The sequence below is a fragment of the Phyllobates terribilis genome, unplaced genomic scaffold (genome assembly GCF_046119375.1).
Source record: "Phyllobates terribilis strain yellow unplaced genomic scaffold, ASM4611937v1 Scaffold_60__1_contigs__length_8166268, whole genome shotgun sequence".
Taxonomy (NCBI): domain Eukaryota; kingdom Metazoa; phylum Chordata; class Amphibia; order Anura; family Dendrobatidae; genus Phyllobates; species Phyllobates terribilis.
Genome location: NW_027362820.1, coordinates 6,738,329 through 6,763,323, shown reverse-complemented (window position 1 = coordinate 6,763,323; position 24,995 = coordinate 6,738,329). Strand labels below are relative to the sequence as shown.

Here is a 24,995-nt window from a genome sequence, read left to right as displayed (position 1 = left end):
GTCTGCCGCCATTGGCGGTACACCACTGCCCAGGGGGAGGTGGATCCTCCAGGTTGTAAGTTCCATAGAAAAGGGCTTTCACAATTTCACAAAGTAATTTGAACATTTTCGGACAGAGGAGAATGTTGTGGTCAAGCTGCAAAATGGTGATCCACGATTGTGATACGGCCAGACTACACCACTGATAAAACAGCCACAGCCAGTGACTGAGAAGAATCTGTGACTTCTCTGCATTTAGTGGTTACTACTCACCTGGGTAGTCATATGTAGGAATCTCTTCTTTACACCGCTCATCACCCCTCACATATGTCTCTGTAGTATGGGTCTGATCTTCACTCTGGAACAAATATTATAAAAGTCAGATGGAGAAGTCACATCTATGATCAGCTCTAATCCCGTCATCTCCACCGTTCTCATTACACAAATATAAATACTGGTGGATAAAGCAAGACTGAACACAAGACCTTCACAGCCATCTACACATCATAGGGGAGATCTCATGACACCTTCTCTCCATCTACCTGATGATCCTGAGGAACATTGGGGTCTTCTTGTTTACAGTCCTGTGGAAGAAGAGGACGGTGACATCTCTCTGGTGTTGTCCTCTTACTGGATCGATCTGGAGGAAACACATACTGGGACTGAATTAATTATTTTCATACAGATAATTGTAGGCCGTGTGTATTTAGTTTTGTCTATTACCTGATGATGTGAGGGGCTGGGGAGTCTCCATCATGACGTCCCTGTACAGAACTTTGAGTCCTTCTAAATACTCCCACTCCTCCATGGAGAAATAGATGACGACATCCTGACACCTTATAGGAACCTGACACATACAATGATACAGTCATCCCCCCGATCCCTTCATAGTGTTACTGTATAATGTCCCCGCATTCCCAGCAGTGGCACCTCTCCAGTCAGCAGCTCAATCATCTTGTAGGTGAGTTCTAGGATCTTCTGGTCATTGATGTCCTCATGCATCAGGGGTTGAGGAGGAGGCCCCGTGATTGGGCTCAGGGGTCTTCCCCATCCCTCAGACACAAGGGCCTGACAGCGCTCACTAGAGGTCTTCTTCACTACTGTGTAATCCTGGTTATGGAGACACATTAATAAATCTCACTACAAAACATTTCCAGAGTCCTCACCTCTCCAGTTTTGTCCATCTGTTATTCCCATAGATAAGAATGATGTAATGTGACGCCATTAGAATCTCTCACCTCTCCAGTAAGCCGGAAGAGGATCTCTAGGGTGAGGTGTAATATCCTCTCCGCCATCTTGTCTCTATCCATATCCATCTTTGATGGATAAATCAGGAAAATATTCTTATATAGAAGATCTCCACTGAGAGGATCCGGTGTTGTAGGTACCTGAATGACGAGAAGATGAGCTGATGGAACATCATAAAAATCCTGTTGGTATAATACAACTATTGGAGATAATGAGGGGAAACATATAAGGAGATTTATTATTTTTCAGTATTTAGTTTTTTCTTTACATCTAGTAATAATACCTTTATATTTTAGGCCACAGACAACAAGCAATTTCTTCCTCGGAGTCTGCAGCTGAATACGTTTCTCATAGACTTATCTTCCATAAAGCTAATTCTCGTCTCATTTTCCGATACTGGAATTGGCATTAGCAATACTGCAGGAGATATTCATTACACGTGACATGAGAAATAACTACATGAGGAAACAACTTCTACTACGGCTCTAAAAACATATTTAGCCACAAACCGTCACTGAACATGACGCACCCCCTGGGCCGTGGGGTACTCGGTGCCGGACCGGTAGATGTTGGGGGTTGTAGTCACAGTGGCGGTGACCCGGTCCATGACCCAGGGTGGTCAATCCAAGGAGAATTTATATATAGGTTTTATAAAGAGTCCGACTACGCCACCTGTGGAATGCGGCTAAAGGGGGGCCGCTGCTGCGGAACAGTCCTCTGAAGCTAGTGGTTTTGCAGCAAGGATAGTGTGACTCCCCACAGGAAGAGTTAGCTTCAGGGCAGAGTGTGGATGCTGGTGGTTGTGCAGGGTGTTGAAGTGCAATAATAACCACAGAGTCAGTATAGTGCAGTCCCAGGGTCTTTACTCACGGTTGTTGCAGTTCAAGTTACAGGCGCCAATGTACTGGACCTCGTCGTCCTGTGCTTACTCAGAGTGGGGCTCGGTCCACCCTCAGATATTTCCAGAGCATTTATCAGGACCCCTTTCTGTGTGCCTTCCTCAGTCGTCTTCCTGCGCTGGCTCTCACCCTCCTGCCCTACGTCTCACAGTCAGTGTCCCAAGCCGGTAGCCTCGGGTCTTGGCGGGCGACCTGCAGTCCTCTGGGCCCTATGTAGCTACCTTTTCTGGTTTGTTAACTGTGGTTGTGGGCAACTGCACCTTAAAAGTACAGACGCCTCCGGTTTCTAGTTGAGCCTTGTAGTTCTCCACTAGTTAAGGGGCCGGTCCCCTCTGCGGCTTGATCCTTCCACGTTCCTGCAGATTCGGGCGTACGGTGGCCTCCAGCACTTCCCGTACCCCTAGGATCCCTTCTCTCCTTCTGGAGCCTCCCTTGCCCCTCTCTCTTCCTTTCCACTCAGGCTTGGACCTTCCCGACTAGGCCCAGCCCTGGAGCAGAGCTCCTGCAGAGCCTCTGCTCTGTCACTTCTCCACTTGACACTACTGCTCCCTTCTAGATGGTTCCATCCTCTTTTATGTTGCTCCCAGCAAGTGCTCCTCTTTTCTACTTCCTCCACCCCATCCACTACATGGTTCCCCCTTACTTGTGGTTTCCCCCACTCCAGCCAGGGACCAGGGACTGTGCTCTCCCATAGGAGCAATCTCTCCCTGCCCTCTGAAATGTGGTGTAGTGAATGCAGGTGTTAGGGTCCTGAGCCGTACTCCTTCCTTACCTGAGAGTGAGGTACCACACCTCTGGATGAGATGCAATACCTCTGTGGCGACTGAACCTTCAGGGGCACCACAAACACATCACCACCGGCTGTCTGTATGAATGTTTCCTGTCTTCCCCAGACTGCAATCTTCTATCAAGTTACAGCTCATGTCTGATTCACACACAGAAGTTTGAGGTTTTTATAAAATTTGTTTTGATTGCACAAACACCGCGGACAGTAATTATTTGATACCAAAGTCTACGTGTACAGTGTATTATGGGGTTTATTTCTGGCCTTAGGCTTTCCAATATTACAAGAAGAAAAAAAAAAAGCAGATATTAAAATGTTTTAAAATAAAATTGTCACCAACAATTCTTGTAAAAAGAAAAAACATGCAAAAAGCAGAAGACACATTTTTTATTTTTTAACACGTTAAACATTTGTTTTTGGTTTTTATTTTTATATGAACTCTTTTGGGCACCAGAACATAGATGTACACCGCAGGGATGGCACAGATGCGGCTGCAACAAAATCCCTGGCAGCTTAACCACTTGCTCCTGCAAAAAGCAAACATGCCATCTAAGAAGGTGTGACAAGAGTTCGGCCCAATGCCCCTTCTTTCCCAAATGCTCAATAGTGCTTAATAATGGTTTCTGGGCCTGCAATTATTAGGCCGGGCCAGAGGCAGCATCCAATAAGTTACCTTTTAACGCCACCCTTAAACATTAGACAAAAGTTGAATGAAAGCACTGATTTTGGGGGTTTTGGTCGACTATATAATGAATTTGGGGGCCTCCCTACAAATGCAGTCAGTCATACAGACCACAGGAAAGCTGGAATATTTGTATGTATGGGGGAGTCGGGAGAGATAGCCGTCTGCCAAATGACCGTTCAGCCAACACTTATCTCATGTGTATGGGGCAGTTAGTATTACACTGACAGGCAGTGATAATACACGGCACTACAGTAGTACAGTGCATCACCTGAGCAATCAAAGGTTTGTATATTGTATAATCGCACTAATGGGAGTTGTTTAAAAAAAGGTTTAATAAAAGTTTTAAAGTGAAAATATCATAGTTTTAGCAAAAATAAATATTCGTCACTATAGGGAAAACATGCATATAATGGGAAAATGGAGAGGGAGGTCAGCTCACTGTTTATTCAATGCATCTTGTCTGAAGATCACCGCATGGAGCCGCCTTGGTCAGGGAAATTTCAAGTAGAGAAAGGAGGAGAGATGGATTCTCCAGCATTGTCTATATTGTTAAAACCTCACATTTATTGTAAATTCATAAAAACAGTTGTGATGGCATACCACCAAGTGCCGACATAGGAAACCAATGCTTATTCCTGATTTACAACATGTGAGTCTCTGTGATACTTTTATATCATTCCCTTTCCTGGGTGTCCACTGATTTCTGAGTACTTCTCAGACAATTTGACCCTGTACTGTATGGAAGAAAAAGATAATTGTCACAGTTCCACCCCTCACTGTGTCTGGGATGCAGTTACTGACAGCTCAGCTGTCCAATCTTGTACAGGGGCATGCTGGAGCTGTCGGTAATTTGATTGACAGCTCGGTGGTCCAATCTGGTACAGGGGCGTGCTGAAGCTGTCAGTGTGTTGATTGACAGCTTGGCTGTCCAATCTGAGACTGGGAGGCACTGCCTATCTCCTGGTGTTCATCATTCCAGGTGACTGCCAGGCTACATAACTGAGCTGTTTCTCCCTGACCTCTGCCAGACGTACATTCAGCTAGTGTGAGGTTTGTTTCTCTGTGCCTAAGTGTTCTGTGTATTGATATTCTGTTGCCTGACCTTGGACCTTGCTCTGCCCATCCATCTGTTTAACCCCTCCTGCTCTGATCCACTATCCTGGTATTCTGACCAACGTAATGTTACCTGACTATGCCTTTGTCTCTTCCCTCTGTTTATGATGTACCCTCCTGTTTTTTTACTCTGGACCCCTAGACTATTCTGTCTCACAACTTGGCTCAGCGTCACATTACGTCTGGCCAATACGTTTTTCTTTTTCATCTGTATGGAGACTGTTCACACGCTCTGTGACCATATGGTGAATTTGAAGCTGATGACTCAGGATCTGGCTAAGAAATGCCAGAGTCTGGAGTCATCACAATGTCAGTTGCAGGGTCAGATAACTAATCTAATGAAAATCTCGGATAACCCTCCACTGCCGGCAGTGACAGTGACGTTAGTACCCTCTGATGTATAGTTGGTCTCTCCCGAATCTGTATTAGACCTCCCTGCTAAATTTTCTGGAGAAAAAGACCAGCTTAGGGTCTTCAGGGAGAGCTGTAGGATCGTGAGGAGAGGAGTTCCAGCAGGTGGGAATAATCATGTCCCTTCTGCAAGGGTGCCCTCAGACTTGGGCATTTTCCTTGTCCCCACAAGCCCCAGAACGGTTTTCTGTTGACGCCTTCTTTGACAGTTTAGGACTGGTATATGATGAACCCAACAGGATCCAGGTCGCTGAAGCTAAGATCATGAACCTGGCTCAAGGGGGTCGTGCAGCTGAGGACTACTGTACTGAGTTCCGGCCATGGTTCACTGCAGTTCTGTGGAACGATGCAGCTCTCAGGTGCCAGTTCCACAAAGGCCTTTCCAAAACCCTTAAGGATGCCCTGATCCTCCATGAAGTTCATTGTTCCCTGGCAGAGGCCATTACCCAAGCCATACAAATGGACTGTAGAATCCATGAGAGATGTGAGGAACAACAAGCTGCCCATTATATTTCACCGGAGCAGGTCCATTTACCGGAGGTGGAGCCATTGGAGATTAAAGTTGCCAGTCTTCGTGTTGTAGACGTAGATAAGATCTCGGACTCTGCCTGTACTGTGGTCTCTCTGGACATTTTATCAAGAATTGCCCTACTTGCCCTCAAGCTAGCAAACCATCAGGAGAACGTCTGAGTGTGAGTGATGGCCAAGGAGGTCACCCAGACTCCCAGGAACCTTTTTCTTCTAAAGTACTGATAAATACAGTGTTATACTTTTAGAAACAGGTGTTATCAACATGGGTTTTCATTGACTGTGGGTCTGTTGCTAACTTTATTGAATTGGGACTGGTTCTGAAGTTAGGGTTAGGGACAGTTTGTTTAGAAAAACTCATGCAAATCTTCACCCTTGACAAGACACCATTATCTAGGAATTTAATCAAGAAGGTAACAGTGGATTTAATGCTTCAAGTGGAAGCACTCCACTTTGAATCCTTCTCATGTTTTGTGTTGGATAATTTACCTGTTGGGTTGGTACTAGGGCTTCCATGGTTGCAGATTCACAATCCTGTTATTGATTGGTGTCAGAGGGAGATTGTTAAATGAGGCCCTAATTGTTGCAAGAAATGTCTAAAAACTGAACAAATATACTCCGCTAGTCTGAAGGATCTGCCGAGGTACCTGAAGGACTTTGGAGATGTGTTCTTGGAGAAAGAGGCGAAGATACTACCTCCCCATCATCCTTATGATTGTGCTATTGATCTTATTCCTTGTGCCAAATTGCCTAAAGCTCTCCTTTACAATTTGTCTGGGCCTGAATGGGCAAGAATATGCTAACAAAAGTTTACAGAAGGGTCATATCCGTCCTTCCTCCTCTCCTGTAGCTGCCGTTTTTTTCTTCGTAAAAAAAAGAAAGATGGGGGTCTCCATCCTTGCCTCGATTTCCGAGAACTCAACAAAATCATGGTTAAAAATACGTACCCACTTCCACTCATCCACAACCTATATAGTCAGCTTCTGGGAGCTATGGTGTTCTCTAAACTTGATCTTAGAGGGGCCTACAATTTGATACACATCCGGGAGGGTGATAAGTGGAAAACAGCGTTTTTAAGGTCTGAGCGTCTGTTTGAAAACCTTGTCATTAGTGTTGAGCGAATTTGTTCAGCATTTCGGAGCTGATTTTTTGGCGCGAAAAAGTCGGAACCCTGCACACAAACACGAATTTTAAATGCCAAACAAATTCGCTCAACACTACTTGTCATGCCATTTGGGTTATTAAATGCACATGTCCGTGTTGTGTTACAAAGATTAAGTGAGAACTCTTTGTGTGCTAAATTAGAGAAATGTGTTTGTTCTGTTCAGGAAATTTCATTCTTGGGGTTCATCTTGTCAGCAGAAGGGTTTAAGATGGACCCTTGGAAGGTACAGGCCATAATTGACTGGGTTCAGCTTCGTGATCTCAAGCCTTTGGAGCATTTTGTGGGATTCGCCAACTATTATAGGAAATTTATCAAGAGGTTTTCTCAGATTGTATAACCTCTTACTGACCTTACACGTAAGGGGGCAAATCTCAAGGTGTGGTCACAGAGTGCTATCAGGGCTTTTGAAAAATGAAAAGAGTGTTTCATGCCACTTCCCATTCTGATCTAACCGGATCTCAAAGAGCCATCCATTGTAGAGGTGGATGCTTCGGAGGTCGGAGTGGGGGCGGTTTTGTCGCAGGGGTCCAAAACTCTGACTAACTTGCGTCCATGGGCTTTTTTGTCTCAATAATTTTCGGCAGAAACAAGTTATGATGTTGGGAATCGTGAGTTACTTTCTGTAAAATTAGCCTTTGAGGAATGGAAGCATTTTTTGGAGGAGCGGTTCATCCAGTTACTGTGGTCACTGATCAGAAGAATCTAGCTTACATTGAATCAGCTAAAAGATAAACTCCCACAGAGGCATTACATTCAGACCAGGGTCTAAGAAAGCTGACGCATTATCTTGTAGTCTCGATTCAGTTTCTCCTCCAGAACCTCCATCCTCCATTATTCCTCAGGGTATTGTGGTTTCTATGGTAACCTCAGAATTGGAAAAGGAGATCCATAACGCCCAGTCATTGGCTTCTCCGGACACTCCAGGATCTAAATCATTTGTGCCTGTGTACCTAAGATTGTGTGTGTTACAAGAATTTCATGATTCCGTCTTAAGTGGTCAACCTGGGGTTACTGCTACATGGAAAGTCATTACCAGACTTTTTTGGTGGCTGTCCATGCATAATGATATCAAAGATTTTGTACCTGCTTGTGATGCCTGCGCACGCGCTAAAGTCAGTCACATCCGGCCGTCCGGGGAATTGGCTCCACTGCCAATTCTAGAAAGGCCATGGACTCATTTGTCCATGGATTTCATCATGGATTTGCCTCTGTCTGGTGGGAAAATTGCTATCTGGGTGGTAGTTGACCGATTCAGCAAACAAGCTCATTTTGTTCCTTTGTCAGGATTACCTAATGCAGAGACACTCTCCAAGTTGTTTATTTCTCATATTGTAAGTTACGTGGTATCCCTCTTAACATTTTGTCTGATAGGGGAGTACAATTTGTCTTCAAGTTCTGGAGAGCTTTTTGTAATAAGGTCAGGATTAACTTGTCCTTTTCATCTGCTTACCACCCTGAGACCAACGGTCAGACTGAGAGGACAAATCAATCTTTGGAACAAATTTTAAGGTGCTTTGTGGCAGCTCAGCAGGAGGACTGGTCTTCGTTTTTACCTCTTGCTGAATTTGCATTTAACAGTCGAGTACAGTCTACTGGAACCTCTCCGTTTTTCTGTAATTATGGATTGAATCCCCATTTCGGTGAATTTTCTAGGATTAGTTCTAAATGTCCTGGGGTGGAAGTTGCCGTACAAATACTTGGAGATGTCTGGAAGGAGGTTCAGAAGAATATTGGACCACTTAGACTCGCCAAAAACAGAAGGCCGATAGAAGACGTTCAGTGGGTCCTGTTTTTAAGATCGGGGATAAGGTTTGGTTGTCATCCAGGAACTTTAAACTTCAAGTGCCGTCTGCAAAATTGGGTCCAAAGTTTATTGGTCCACATGAGATCGTTGAGGTGGTCAATCCAGTGGCATTCAGATTAAAGCTTCCTCCATCCCTTCGCATCCCTAATGTCTTCCATAAATCCCCATTAAAGGCGTTTATCCCTTCGGTATTATCTCTCTCATCCCCGCCTCCTCCAGCGTCAGTCGACGATGGCTTAGAGCATGAGGTTCAGAGGGTGGTGGATTCTCGTAGGGTCCGAAATTCCCTCCAATACCTCATCCACTGGAGGGGATACGGACCAGAGGAGAGATCCTAGGTCTCTGCTTGAGATGTGAAGGCCGATCAGTTAGTCAGGGCCTTCCATCTAAAGTTTCCTGGGAAGCCTTGGGGTCCGGTGGCCTCCCTTAGAAGAGGGGGTACAGTCAAGGTTCCACCCCTCACTGTGTCTGGGATACAGTTACTGACAACTCAGCCATCCAATCTTGTACAGGGGCATGCTGGAGCTGTCGTTACTTTGACAACTCGGTGGTCCAATCTGGTATAGAGGCGTGCTGAAGCTGTCAGTGTGATGATTGCCTGCTCGGCTGTCCAATCTGAGACTGGGTGGCACTGGCTATCTCCAGGTGTTCATCATTCCAGGTGACTGCCAGGCTACATAACTAGCTGTTTCTCCCTGACCTCTGCCAGACGTACATTCAGCTAGTGTGAGGTTTGTTTCTCTGTACCTAAGTGTTCTGTGTATTGATATTCTGTTGCCTGACCTTGTTCTGACCATCCGTCTGTTTAACCCCTTCTGCTCTGATCCGCTATCCTCCTGGTATTCTGACCAACATAACGTCACCTGACTAAGCCTTAGCCTCTTCCTTCTGTTTATGACGTACCCTCCTGGCTTTTAACTCCGGACTCCTCGGCTATTCTGTCTCACAGCTTGGCTGTGAAAAGTGACTCAGCGTCACAATAATACACAAATACAACTCATGCATGAGATATTCAATAAAATCACTGAAAATCAAAAACAAATACAATTAATTGCACTGTAATATTAAATCCTGTCTGATGTTCATTCCCTGTGGGGCTCTAGTTTGTAATTTAAAAATCCAATGTGACTCTCTATTTAACATTTTTCTTTTCATATCTCCACCTTTTAATGGTTTATAAGCCTTTTCTATTCCTAAAATCTGAAGGATACGATATCCCCTTTATACATAGTAACATAGTAACGTAGGTTGAATAAAGACCTAGGTCCATCAAGTTCAACCTTTCTCCCCCAATTGCACTCCCTACGCTAACACTAAACTAACTTACTGGAACCAGGCCTCACAAATGTATTACCATTTTTATTATTATTGCACTATTACAGTTACAAATGAACCAGTTTATAATTTTTTAATTAGTTTTATTTTTTGTATTACTCATATGGTATTACTAAAATCCCTGTACTTAAATCTGTTGATCCAGAAGAAGGCAAAAACCCCAGGACACATTCAGACAATTTGCATCCTTCTTGACCCCGAGAAAAAGCGATCAGTACAAGAACCCTGGATCAAATGTACTACTATAGGTGTAACATTTTGTATAATTTAACTGTAACCCACAATATTACCTGTGTCAAGGAAATCATTCAGCCCTTTTTTGAAAGCTGATATAGTGTCTGCCATTACTACCTACTGTAGTAGGGAATTCCACAGCCCAACTGCTCTTAGTGCAAAGAACCATTTCCTGTTTAGGTGCCGGAATCACCTTTCTTTCACCCGTAATGATTGCCCCCTGGTCCTTAGTATAGTCTTTGGAAGGAATAAGTCATGTGCTAGACCTTTGTATTGACCACACATATATCTATACATGTAGATGAGATCCCCTCTGAGGCGTCGTTTTTCTAAGCTAAACAAGCTCAACTTTTTCAACCTCTTATCATATGAGAGGTCTACCATTCTATATAATAATCTAGTTGCCCGCCTTTGAACTGACTCTAACTTCTGAATATCCTTTTTAAAATGTGGAGCCCAAAACTGGATCCCATATTCCAGATGTGGCCTCACCAGTGATTTATAAAGGGGTAACAATACGTTGGGATTGCAGGATTTTATTTCTCTTTTTATACACCCTAAAATCTTGTTTGATTTTGCTGCTTGACATTGAGCACTGCTTCTCAGCTTACTTGTAACCAGAATACCCAAATCCTTCTCCTGTTCTGTAGTCCTGAGTATACTCCCACTTAATGTATATGCAGCAATAGGATTACTCCATCTTATGTGCATTACTCTACATTTATCTACATTTAAACTTAATCTGCCAAGTGTTTGTCCATTCAGTCATCTTATCCAGATCGTTCTGCAATATCGTAATGTCAAGATCAGATTTTAATATCCTACATAGTTTGGTATCGTCAGCAAAAACTGGCACTTTACTTACAATCCCATTCCCAAGGTCATTAATAAAGAGGTTAAAAAGAATTGTTCCTAGCACAGATCCCTGTAGCACCCCACTGCTGACTATGTCCTATTTAGAGAATGTACCATTTATGACGACTCTTTGTTTCCTATCATTTAGCCAATTCCTTACCCATCTACATATAGTTCCCCCAAGTCATTGCTTCTGTAGCTTCAGTATAAGGCTGCTATGTGGTACAGTATCAAATGCCTTTGCAAAGTCCAGGTAAATCACATCAGCCACATTACCAACATCTAGATTTGCACTTATCCCCTCATAGAACCCCAACATGTTGGTTAGACACTACCTATTTTTCATGAATCCGTGCTGATTATCATTTATTATATTATTCTCTGCAATATATCTCTGCAGGTCATCTCTTATGATGCCCTCAAAAACTATGCACACTACTGATGTCAGACTTACTGGACGGTAGTTACCTGGATCCACCTTCTTACCTTTCTTAAATATCGGTACATTTGCTATCCTCCAATCCTGTGGCACTACCCCTGTTACAAGAGTGTCTAAGAATAAGAGATGCAGCGGTTTGTCAATTACTGAGCTCAATTCCCTCAGTATCCGTGGATGAATACCATCTGGTCCAGGGGATTTGACAATGTTTAATTTTCTCAGACGCAGGCGTACTTCTTTTTGTGTTAAACTATTTATATTAGGAGGTGAACTTTGATTTTTGCCCTCTTGAAAGAACCCTGAAACAGACTGTTTGTTGGTAAACACGTATGAAAAGTGTCTGCTTAATATCTCAGCCTTTTCTTTGTCCTCTATAATTATCTTGTTATTATTGTCTTTTAAGGGGCCAATACCATCTGATTTACTCTTTTTGGCATTGATGTATGCATAAAATTTTTGGGAATTTAATGTCTCTGTCAATTTGTTTCTCTGTAGATAATTTTGCTAGGTTGATTTCTTTTTACATTTCTTATTTAGGTCTTTATACTACTGAAATGCTATTTCTGTATTCTCGGCCTTCAAGATTTTGAATGCCCTTTGTTTTTGTCTTATTAAACTTTGTACTGTCTTATTTATCCATAATGGTTTCTTTTTATTCCTGGTTCCTTTTTATTCCAGGGTATAAATTTTCTACAGGAATCTAGTAGTATTTCCTTAAACATCACCCATTTACATTTGGTATTCCCAGTTACCATGATATGGTCCCAGTCTACACAATTAAGTTCTTCCCTTAATTTGTTGAAATCAGCTTTCCTAAAGTTCCAGGTTTTAGCATTTTCGTTTTGAAATGTTTTATTAAATATTACATTGAAACTTATCATATTATGGTCGCTGTTTCCCAAATGCTCCCGGACCTCTAGATCTGAAATTGTATCTGGTCTATTTGACAGCACCAGATCCAGCAGATTACCTCCCCTGGTTGGTTCATCTACCAACTGAGAGAGGTAATTGTTCTGAACTGTGGATAAGAATTTGCAGCTTTTAGCACAAAAGATTCTATGTCCCAATGGAAATCTGGATAGTTAAAATCCCCCATAATAAGGACCCTATTATTATTTGCTGCATTTTTAATTTGTTCCAACATTTCGTCCTCTAGAAGTTCAGCTATATTAGGAGGCTTGCAACAAACTCCTCTTAGCAGCTTTCCATTATTGCCATCCCCATGTACATTTACCCAAATTGACTCTACATTGTCGCAGCTCCCACCAATGTTGTCATTGAGCACAGATTTTAAGTTGGATCTTACGAAAATACACAGACCTCCACCTTTTTTCTCTTTCTTGTCCTTTCTAAATGTAGTGTATCCCTCTATATTTGTCACCCAGTCATGGCTTTCATCCAGCCAGGTTTCTGTAATACCCACCACATCGTATTCTCTGACCGACATAAGAGTCTCCAGTTCAGCCATTTTGTTTGCAAGACTTCTTGCATTTGCTAGTAGACATTTAATACAATTAGCAAATTTCCTACTCAACTCCTTACTTTCCTTGCTTATCCCAGCTCCCCCTAGATCCTCCATAGCCCCTACTCTCCCACTCTGTCTAGTCTATCTAACCCCTTATAAGCATGACTACCCTCCCCCCAGATCTTAGTTTAAAAGCTCCCCCATCCGTCTGACCATTTTTTCCCCCAGCAAAGCTGCACCTTCCCCTATTGAGATGCAACCCATCCCTACCGTAGAGCCTGTAGCCAACCGCGAAATCGGCACAGTTCTCCATGAGCCCAAACCCTTCCTTCCTGCACTAATTTCTAAGCCACTGATTTATCTCTCTAAGCTCCCGACGTGTTTCTAGTGACGCAGGTGGCACCGGCAGTATTTGTGAAAACACCACCTTTGAGATCCTGGTCTTCAGCTTCCCTGTACTCATTTTTAAGGACCTTCCACCTCCCTCTAACTTTGTCATTAGTACCAATGCGTACCATGAACAGTGGGTTTTCCCCAGCTCCACCCAGCAATCTGTCTATCCGATCCGCAATATGTTGAACCCGAGCACCCGCGTTGTTTTTGTGAAAAAAGTGTCTTGAAACCACAGACACGTTTAATGTTGTGGGATTGATGGCGTTGGATAATTGTCTGCTAATATAGTTTTTTGCGGACCTGACGTGCATCCCACATATTGTAGTTAACTCTCTATACACTATTAAATAGATGACCCCTATAGTGTTACAATTGATGAAATTGTGTATTGCAAATTGTTGTCCCGTTAGGTTTTCTTCAAATGTGTCGGTTTTATAAACATAGTTGCATGTTTTACAGGGTGTATGTCCACATTTAAAAAAAAAACTTATAGGATAACCAAGTCACATTGCGTTTGATATTTGTTTCTTGAAAATAACTAGTTGAAAGTATTCCGCCTAGTGTAGAAGCCTTTATGGATACAAAACTCAAACAAAATATGCAAAAGAATTTACAAAGTCTGGAGGATGGATCTCAGACATCAAAAAAACTAAGTTTGAAAGAGATATCAAAGACTACGAGTCAAATTCAATTTACACATGGAAATGAAACAAACCAAGAGCTACTGTTTTGAAATACAGGTCACACAATAAATTCAAAGGAAATAGAGGAGAGCGGAGGTCAGCTTCACATATCCTAATGTGTCCATGGGTTCCTCTAATTATAATTCTCTGAGGACTAATCTGATGTATCAGTGGGATCAACTAAAGACAGAACAAAAATAAATTCTCAAGTATTCCCCACAATTCAGCACAAAACAACGGGCGGGCAGAAAGCACAAACGTGCCCGGATATGTGCGTTCCATGCCGGAGTGCATCACAGTCTCGGAAGCATGCGTTCCACACCAGAGAGCATAATGGTTTTGGATTGCATTCCACCAACATAAGATTTTTCTATCTCTGAGATCAGCGTCATGGGAAACTAAAAACAAATATTGCACATTCTCCCATCATGCAATAAGCATGTAGATCTACTTTATCACTACAAAAAATATGGGATGATGGCCCTCAGTATATTCCTAAATGGTCAAATTTCCCCTCTATTGCACAATTAGAGATACACAAGGATCACCACACTTGTTAATTATGAAATAGTATAAGTGGAATATAATTGATAAGTAATAATTCAGATATAGAAGCTCAGATATCTCGATGAAGTACAACAATATGTAAACCCCATTCACAGGGAACCAAGTAGCAATGGGTAGAGTATACAATCCAAAAATATAATCCAGAATGGGTCTGTATTCACACTAAACAGGCATAGGAAATTTTCTCATTGAGTCCCTTAGACTGGATTCACTGGCCCCTAACAATCCACTCACTTTCTTTTTTGAGGATACATCTATTGTGATCTTCTCCTCTCACATTGGGTTTAACAACCACAATGATACAAAAGGAGATGTCTCCGGTTTCACCGCAATGTACACTGTTCATGTCTCTCGCTAATGGGGTTTCCCAACCATGGCATATATCACCCAAATGCCCCCCAACCTCCTCCTAGACTCCCTCTTGATCTTGCCTACATAATCTAGGGGGCAGGTGCATGTGACCATATATACTAGTCCTGAGGTTTTACAGTTCGAATAATCCCACTGGAAAAAAGATTTCAACCATGGAGGAGCTCAAGAAACATTTACATGGTCTCATCCAATTACATGTACAATGTCGTTCAAATCTAAAGAAACCGCAGATTCCTCTATCTAGCCAAGTCCCCTTGGGTGCAGGTTTTTTATAGAAATTATGCACTAAATGGTCCCTAATGGACCAACCCTTTCTGAAAGTTATTGTAGGAATAGATCCCACAGCACCCTCAGGTCCGGGATAGTCACAAGTATATCCCAGTGTTTTCTGAGGATATGAAAGATACAGTCACTCTGTCATAAGTTTTTCTTACTCGTGTAGTCCAATATTTTTCTTGGTCTCATGGATTGGTATGGAGGAGCGTTTGGCTCTCCCATTTTTCTGCAAACGACGTGAAATCCAAAATGTTCCATGAGTACCCTTTTTCCCTGAATCTGATGTTCAGGTCTATTGCCTGTATATTAAAATCTGTGACATTAGAGCAGTACCCTCTCAACCATAAAAATTGGCCCCTGGGTATTCCTCTTTTTATGGAGATGGGTTGGTGGTTATCCCACTTCAATAGTTTATTAGTGCTTGAAGGTTTATGGTAGATGTGTGTTCTTAGGGTCCCATCCCAATCTTTCTTGATTAGTACATCCAAGAACGGCAACTGGTAATAATTAAACTCTGATATAAATCTCAGGCCCACTCTATGGATATTGAGTTCCCTGACAAATTCAAAACATTGTTCACTCGTCCCTGACCAGATGATAAAAATATAGTCAATATATTTGTATCATACCCCAATATATGGATGTCATGACTTATTATCATCCCTGAATATTGTGGATTCCTCCCACCAGCCCAGGAATAGGTTAGCAGTACCCCTGAGCTTGTGGAAGTACTTCCTGTCAAAAAGCAATACGTAATGAGTAAGAGTGAATTTTAGAAGATTCTCCATGAAGTCATTATGTCTGCTACACTCCATTGATCTCGATTTCAATAAATGTCTTACTCCTCTGATACCAGCCTCATGCGGTATATTACTGTATAAAGCCTCGATATCTAGTAAGGCCTGCTCCCCTACATGGATGTATATGTGGGGCCCCTGCGAGTTCAGTTGCCACAGAGGTACTGCATCTCACCCAGAGGTGTGGTATCTCACTCTCAGGTAAGGATAGAGTGCTGCCCAGGACCCAAACACTTGCATCCAACACTACACTACTCCAGACCAGCAGGAGGGGCAAGATGCGTCGCGCTTCCTGCTGAGCCCTGTCCCTGGCTGGAGTGGGGGGGGACCAAAGTAGGGGGAACCATGTAGTGGGTGTGGGTGGAGGAAGAAGTTCAGATGAGCACTTGTTAGGACAGTATATAGAGTGAAGCCATCTTGAAAGGACAGGTCAGTCAGTCAGAGCAGTCTGAGAGGAAGAGTTGGGAGCAGGAGCTCTGCAGGTGCTCGGCTCAGGAGGAGGGCCTAGAGAGAGGCCCAGGACAGACTGAGTAGGAGAGGAGCCGGAGGAAGGCTCCAGGAACGAGGAAGGGATCCCAGGGGTACGGGCAGTGCTGGAGGCCACCCGTACACCCGAATCTGCCAGGCGGTGGAGGGATTGAGCCGCAGAGGGGACCAGCCCCTAACTAGTGACAATTACAAAGTTCAACTAGAAACTGAAGGCTTCTGTACTTTCAGGGTGCAGTTGCCACATCCGTACTCAAGTCGCCAAAAAGGTAACCACATAGGATCCAGGAAACTCCAGGTTGCCCAGAAAGATCCGAGGATACCGGCTTGGGACATTGTTTGGCGAGGCTCAGGGCAAGGAGGGTGAGCGCCAGTGTGGCTCCCCTGAGGGTTCAGTCGCCACAGGTGTACTGCACCTCATGGAAAGAGGTGTGGTACTTCCTCTCCGAGGTAAGGATGGAGCACCACACCGGACCCCACCACACATCCAACACTACACACTCCCATTCTGAAGGGGGTTTAGAGCACAATGTGCTGCCCCGGTCCTGAATGGAGGAGTATGGGGGGAACCAAAAGTAGGGGGAATCTTAGTGAGGATGGAGGAAGCACTTTACGGTTACACCAATGGATCCATATAAATATGGAGTCCATCTTTAATACAGGGTCTTTGGTCGCAGTTCCCTGGAGGAGCCAGACAGTACAAGCTGCAGATGCTTGAGGAGGCTGCGATGCCCGGTCTCAGGCCTTGAGATTGGGGACTTGGGCAGAATTGAGTTACAGCAAGCTCTGTCCAAGTAAGAGGGCCTAGGAGGGGAGCAGAGGAGAAGAGCTCCGCAGGCGAAAGGATCTCAACGGGTGCTGACGGAGCAGAGTCGACACCGGCTACCCTTGTTCTGACTGGGTCAGAGAGACTCCTGCCACAAAAGGGGGTACCAGTCCCCGATTATCTGACTTTGTACTCCATGTCTCTGTCAGAAAAGTCCGGAGGCTGAAGTGGATCCCAGGGGGAATACGGACGGAGCGGAGTCACCACCTGTATTCCTTTAATCTGCGTCTATCCAGAGGAACCCCAGCCTTGAGCCATGTTTACACTCCAGTCACCAATAAAGGACTTAGGCGGTCCGAGTGCTAGAAGTCACCTTCAACGGACATTGCAGTACCTGTACGGGACTTTAATGGGGCACGAGGCGGTTCTAGTACGGTAGGAGAGAGGAACATTCCGGTGCAGGGTTCTTGTCTGGTGCAGCCGAGCTACCCGGAGTGTGCTGAACCCCATCCTGGTGGCCGCAGTATGCCGTGAGGAACAAAGAGAAGCTTTGTGGCTGAAAACAAGTCTACCGTGAGTAAAAACCTGGATGACTTCATACACCGCCTCTTCTCTCTCATTTCTGCGCAGCACCGTGACCACCATTCCTCTGCACTGCACTTCTTCTACCCTGCCCTGAGGCCTAGCTCCACCTGCGGGGAGCTATAACATCCTGGCTGCCAAAACACCGGCCTTAGAGGACTGCTGCAGCGCTGGTGGTCCTCACCAGAAACCACAGGTGGCGTAGTCGACAAATAACCACTCTTCCACTAAAGCCCATATTTTTAATGTGTGCGCCCTGGGCACGGACCGGGCCAAGGCCGCGACTGCATCCACCCCTACAAACACCGGCCCGCCGTCCGAGTACACCTTTTCCCAGGGAGGGCTGACGCTACCGAGTAGTGGGTCACACACCAGCGCAGGAAGACGGCTGAGAAGGACATATAGAACGGGGTCCTGTCAGGCACTCTTGAAATACCTGAGGGATTGCTGAACCCCTGTCCGGTGAACGCAGCACGACGTGGGTGGTTGTAATCCGGAAAGTGTAACCTGAGGAACTTAACAACTGTGAGTAAACCCTGAAGACTGCACCCCGCTGTCTCTGAGAAATAATTGCTGCGCCATCACCCCCTGCACTACACCGCACCACAATTGCAATATCTATAACATGTCAGCACAGCCCTGGAGCTAAGGTCTACCTGTGGAGAGCTAAATCAACTCTGCTGCATTAACAACAGCTCCAGAGGACCTGCTCCGCAGCGGCGGCTCCCTTTAGCCGCATACCACAGGTGGCGTCATGAACATTTATATAAAAACTATAAATCCCCTGTAAATTATCACCTTTTTATTGACCGCCCTGGGTCACGGACCGGGTCACCGCCACTGTGACATCTCCCCTAGCAATGACCGGCCGGGCACCGAGTATCCCACGACCCAGGGGGCGCGTCATATACATGCTCGAGGGTATACATATAGGGGAGCAGGCAAAGGTAAAACCAATCCTCAGGACCTATTCTAACTGTATGACCTCAGGCGGTACTGTGGGTACATTACACTGTGTGGGGGCATCATACATCCTGCATAAGGGGCATTACACTGTGTGGGGGCATCATACATCCTGCATAAGGGGCATAATGGGGGCATTACACTGTGTGGGGGCATCATACACACTGCATAAGGGGCATAATGGGGACATTACACTGTGCGGGGGCATCATACATCCTGCATAAGGGGCACAATGGGGGCATCATACATCCTGCATAAGGGGCATATTGGGGGAATTACACTGTGTGGGGGCATCATACATCCTGCATAAGGAGCATAATGGGGGCATCATACATCCTGCATAAGGGGCATAATGGGGACATTACACTGTGCGGGGGCATCATACATCCTGCATAAGGGGCATAATGGGGGCATCATACATCCTGCATAAGGGGCATATTGGGGGAATTACACTGTGTGGGGGCATCATACATCCTGCATAAGGAGCATAATGGGGACATCATACATCCTGCATAAGGGGCATAATGGGGGCATTACACTGTGGGGGGCATCATACAGCCTGCATAAGGGGCATAATGGGGGCATTACACTGTGGGGGGCATCATGCAGTATTAAGAGGCATAATGGGGGCAATACACTGTGTGGGGGGCATCATACATCCTGCATAAGGGGCATAATGGGGGCATTACACTGTGGGGCAGTAAAGGGGTCCTGTACTATGAGAACAATACGTTTCCTCCCTTCCTGTCTCCATAGTTGGGTCGTATGTATCTATTACAGGAAACAGAACAAAAACCTTATGATTCTTATAAAGGGGCAACACAAGACCCCAAAAGAGTCTCGGCGCTGAAGGGGTTAATGCCCCCTGCGCCCAGTAATGGGGGATCTCCACATACCTCCACCTGCAGAGCCGCCACCACATATATGGCTGCTCTGTGCGCACAGGAGCTGTGATGAGGTCACAGGAGGGGAGGAGTCAGGGGTCACATGATCAGGGGCCTCAGTGGATGCAGGACTCTGCTGTGCTGGTTGTCATGGTGCTGGATGAGCTGAAGTTTATGTGTGGGGTCAGGAGGGGTTTACAGTGTGGATGTAGCAGAGCCGCGTGTGTACGAGGTGTACGGAGCAGAGCCGCGTGTGTACGAGGTGTATGGAGCAGAGCCGTGTGTGTACGAGGCGTACGGAGCGGAGCCGCGTGTGTACGAGGTGTACGGAGCAGAGCCGCGTGTGTACGAGGTGTACGGAGCAGAGCCGCGTGTGTACGAGGTGTACGGAGCGGAGCCGCGCGTGTACGAGGCGTACGGAGCGGAGCCGCGTGTGTACGAGGTGTACGGAGCAGAGCCGTGTGTGTACGAGGTGTACGGAGCAGAGCTGCGCTTGTACGAGGTGTACGGAGCGGAGCCGCGTGTGTACGAGGTGTACGGAGCAGAGCCGCGTGTGTACGAGGTGTACGGAGCAGAGCCGCGTGTGTACGAGGTGTACGGAGCGGAGCCGCGTGTGTACGAGGTGTACGGAGCGGAGCCTTGTGCGTACGAGGTGTACGGAGCGGAGTCGCGTGTGTACGAGGTGTACGGAGCGGAGCCGCGCGTGTACGAGGTGTACGGAGCGGAGCCGCGCGTGTACGAGGTGTACGGAGCGGAGCCGCGCGTGTACGAGGTGTACGGAGCGGAGCCGCGCGTGTACGAGGTGTACGGAGCGGAGCCGCGCGTGTACGAGGTGTACGGAGCGGAGCCGCGCGTGTACGAGGTGTACGGAGCGGAGCCGCGCGTGTACGAGGTGTACGGAGCGGAGCCGCGCGTGTACGAGGTGTACGGAGCGGAGCCGCGCGTGTACGAGGTGTACGGAGCGGAGCCGCGTGTGTACGAGGTGTACGGAGCGGAGCCGCGTGTGTACGAGGTGTACGGAGCGGAGCCGTGTGTGTGCGAGGTGTAAGGAGCGGAGCCGCGTGTGTACGAGGTGTACGGAGCGGAGCCGCGTGTGTACGAGGTGTAAGGAGCGGAGCCGCGTGTGTACGAGGCGTACGGAGCGGAGCCGCGTGTGTACGAGGTGTACGGAGCGGAGCCGCGTGTGTACGAGGTATACGGAGAGGAGCCGCGTGTGTACGAGGTATACGGAGAGGAGCCGCGCGTGTGCGAGGCGTACGGAGCGGAGCCGCGCGTGTAGGAGGCGTACGGAGCAGAGGACCGTGTGTACGAGGTGTACGGAGCGGAGTCGCGTGTGTACGAGGTGTACGGAGTGGAGCCACGCGTGTACGAGGTGTACGGGGCGGAGCCGCGTGTATACGAGGTGTACGGAGCGGAGCCGCGTGTGTACGAGGTGTAAGGAGCAGAGCCGCGTGTGTACGAGGCGTACGGAGCAGAGCCGCGTGTGTACGGAGCGGAGCCGCGTGTGTACGAGGTATACGGAGAGGAGCCGCGCGTGTGCGAGGCGTACGGAGTGGAGCCGCGCGTGTACGAGGCGTACGGAGCAGAGGACCGTGTGTACGAGGCGTACGGAGCAGAGGACCGTGTGTACGAGGTGTACGGAGCGGAGACGCGGGTGTACGAGGTGTACGGAGCGGAGCCGCGTGTGTACGAGGTGTACGGAGCGGAGCCGCGTGTGTATGGAGCGGAGCCGCGTGTGTACGAGGTGTACGGAGCGGAGCCGCGTGTGTACGAGGTGTACGGAGCGGAGCCGCGTGTGTACGAGGTGTACGGAGCGGAGCCGCGTGTGTACGAGGTGTACGGAGTGGAGCCGCGTGTACGGAGCGGAGCCGCGCGTGTACGAGGTGTACAGAGCGGAGCCGTGCGTGTACGAGGTGTACGGAGCGGAGCCGCGTGTACGAGGTGTACGGAGCTGAGCCGCGCGTGTGCGGGGCGTACGGAGCTGAGCCGCGCGTGTACGGGGCGTACGGAGCTGAGCCGCGCGTGTACGGGGCGTACGGAGCTGAGCCGCGCGTGTACGGGGCGTACGGAGCTGAGCCGCGCGTGTACGGGGCGTACGAAGCTGAGTCGCGCGTGTACCGGGCTGAGCCGGGCGTGTACGGGGCGTACGGGGCTGAGCCGCGCGTGTACGGGGCGTACGGAGCTGAGCCACGCGTGTACGGGGCTGAGCCGCGCGTGTACGGAGCGTACGGAGCTGAGCCGCGCGTGTACGAGGTATACGGAGCGGAGACGCGCGTGTACGAGGCATACGGAGAGGAGCCGCGCGTGTGCGAGGCGTACGGAGCGGAGCCGCGCGTGTACGAGGCGTACGGAGCAGAGGGCCGTGTGTACGAGGCGTACGGAGCAGAGACGCGTGTGTACGAGGTGTACGGAGCGGAGACGCGTGTGTACGAGGTGTACGGAGCGGAGCCACGCGTGTACGAGGTGTACGGAGCGGAGCCGCGCGTGTACGAGGTGTACGGAGCGGAGCCGCGCGTGTACGAGGTGTACGGAGCGGAGCCGCGCGTGTACGAGGTGTACGGAGCGGAGCCGCGCGTGTACGAGGTGTACGGAGCGGAGCCGCGCGTGTACGAGGTGTACGGAGCGGAGCCGCGCGTGTACGAGGTGTACGGAGCGGAGCCGCGCGTGTACGAGGTGTACGGAGCGGAGCCGCGCGTGTACGAGGTGTACGGAGTGGAGCCGCGTGTACGGAGCAGAGCCGCGTGTGTACGAGGTGTACGGAGCGGAGCCGCGTGTGTACGAGGTGTACGGAGCGGAGCCGCGTGTGTACGAGGTGTACGGAGCGGAGCCGCGTGTGTACGAGGTGTACGGAGCGGAGCCGCGCGTGTACGAGGTGTACGGAGCGGAGCCGCGAGTGTACGAGGTGTACAGAGCGGAGCCGTGCGTGTACGAGGTGTACGGAGCGGAGCCGCGTGTACGAGGTGTACGGAGCGGAGCCACGCGTGTACTAGGTGTATGGAGCGGAGCCGCGCGTGTACAGCGTGTACGGGGCGTACGGAGCTGAGCCGCGCGTGTGCGGGGCGTACGGTGCTGAGCTGCGCGTGTACGGGGCGTACGGAGCTGAGCCGCGCGTGTACGGGGCGTACGGAGCTGAGCCGCGCGTGTACGGGGCGTACGGAGCTGAGCCGCGCTTGTACGGGGCGTACGGAGCTGAGCCGCGCGTGTACGGGGCGTACGGAGCTGAGCCGCGCGTGTACGGGGCGTACGGGGCTGAGCCGCGCGTGTACGGGGCTGAGCCGCGCGTGTACGGGGCTGAGCCGCGCGTGTACGGGACGTACGGAGCTGAGCCGCGCGTGTACGGGGCGTACGAAGCTGAGCCGTGTGTACGAGGTGTACGGAGCTGAGCCGCGCGTGTACGGGGCGTACGGAGCGGAGCCGTGTGTACGAGGTGTACGGAGCGGCCAATAGCAAAGCCCTCGAGGTGTGAAGAACATACGACCCCCTAAAGTGACCCCATTTCGGACACTGTACCCATGAGGGAAGTCATCTGAGGGTGTAATGGGCGTTCTTACGTTCTTATCCCACAGGTGTCTCACTGATTTCTTTACCACTCGTTTGTGTGTAAATAATATTACATTTGTTCAGAGCCGCAGCAAGGGGTTCAGCCAGGGGTGGACACACCGCCGATGCAGCTGCACCCGGGCCCAGAGGTGGAGGGGGGCCCATGCAGGAAGGGGCGCAGTGCTCAGGCAGTAGACCACGCAGCTGCTATGGGGCCCCTTGACTGAGGGCTGATGCTGCTTAACCCCGTCCACTCCCACCTGTAATGATTTTTGATACCCTGGGCAGAGTGCGGGCATTGAAAAAGGGGGCATGTCATGCAGGAGAGAGGCCGCTGGCCAATGAACGCTGCCCCATCAGACTGATGAGAGCGCTCATTGGCTGCTGTGTCTGTCCTCCTGCAGGGACTTACAGGGGGTCTTCTGCCTCCTGCTGTTCTTTTGCCAGCATCATTTCCTCAAAGAGGTGAGGGTGGGGGAGGAGAGTCCACAGCATCGGACAGCACGCAGGGGCAGAAAGCTGAAATCAGTCCTGTCTGCTGTGTCCCCTCCACAGTGGGTTCTGCAGCCCTCTCCAGAAGACCTTAATATCATAAAAGATTAGTATATGAGTGTATGTATATATGAGCAGGGCTGCCACCAGTAATTTCAGACCCCATACTGGCAAAAAAATTTCGGGCACCCTTGAGGCTCCGCCCAGGCTCCACCCCAGCTCCACCTCGACTTCTCGAACCTTCCACAGTCACACCGCCCACTCTTGGAAAAACTCCATTTCTGCACCACATCCTTATCAATCACACATTAAGGGTATGTGCCCACGCTCAGGAGACGCCTGCAGCCCCGAAGCTGCGGGATAGTCGTGCGGCTTCTGCCCTCATTTTATGCAATTGAGTGGCGCGATTTTTTTTTTGTACATGCGGAGTTTCCTCATAGATGTTATTCTGTGTAGAAAGTCCACATGTGGACCCGCAAGACAAATTGACATGCTGCGGGTCTGAAAGACGCGACGCATGTCAGTTTCCATAGGTGCACAGAGTTCCATAGTGGACATGGGATTTCTAGAAATCCTATCCACTATGCTGTAACACCTGGCCGCTGCAGGTTTGATTCTGCATAAGCACGCAGTGTCAAACCCACAGTAGCTCCTGACCATGTGCACATACCGTTAGGCTGTGTGCCCACATAGCGTTTTTCAAGCGTTTATGCTGCGGAATTTCCGCAGCGGAAACGCTTGTAAAACGCTAGGTAATCCGCACCCCATGGTCCCCAAGGGGATTCCGCATGTTCTATGCACATGCTGCGGATTTTTCCGCAGCGTTTATGCTGCGTACAAAAATCCGCAGCATGTCATTTAATTTTGCGGAAGTGCAGCGGAACTCCCGCCATTGACTTGCATTGAGACGCACAGAAACCGCGACTGTACATTTTTACAAGCGGCTTCTATGCGTCTCTATGTGCGGATGGTACCCAGTTCTGGAGGAGAGGAGACTCTCATCCAGACCTGGGTACCATTGTACCTGTGAAAAAAGAATAAAATAACAAAGTTTATACTCACCTGTCCGGCGTCTTCTCTCTGAATGCCAGCAGCGCTGAAGGACCTTCGGTGACGTCACAGTCATGTGACCGCAGGCCCTTCACCGCTCTGTCTTGCGATATGCCGGCAGCCGGGAACCAGCCAGGAAGCAGCGCTGCAGCCACGCCGGGACCTCGGGGGTGAGTATAGCTTTATTTGTTTTAATTTTT

At 48.3% G+C, this 24,995-nt stretch overlaps 2 protein-coding genes and 1 pseudogene across 2 annotated transcripts in view; all 3 read right to left on the bottom strand.

Moving 5' to 3' along the window:
- Positions 1-24,995, bottom strand: part of LOC141192393 (uncharacterized) — a 240,367-nt gene that overhangs the window by 177,216 nt on the left and 38,156 nt on the right. The window lies entirely within an intron of this gene.
- Positions 1-24,995, bottom strand: part of LOC141192345 (uncharacterized) — a 68,802-nt pseudogene that overhangs the window by 12,328 nt on the left and 31,479 nt on the right.
- LOC141192343 (oocyte zinc finger protein XlCOF29-like) lies at positions 850-19,784 on the bottom strand. The gene is made up of 3 exons (XM_073661862.1): positions 19,726-19,784; positions 1,218-1,367; positions 850-1,089 (listed from the first exon to the last, which is right to left on the bottom strand). The coding sequence occupies exons 2-3, from the start codon at positions 1,293-1,295 to the stop codon at positions 865-867; spliced, it is 303 nt and encodes a 100-aa protein (XP_073517963.1). The 5' UTR covers positions 1,296-1,367; positions 19,726-19,784; the 3' UTR covers positions 850-864.

Excerpts from the sequence above, each read along its gene's own strand:
- LOC141192343 (XM_073661862.1), bottom strand. The coding sequence starts at position 1,295 with ATGGATATGGATAGAGACAAGATGGCGGAGAGGATATTACACCTCACC. Across the intron at positions 1,090-1,217 it reads TCTTCCGGCTTACTGGAGAG|GATTACACAGTAGTGAAGAA; the intron begins GTGAGAGATTCT and ends CTCCATAACCAG.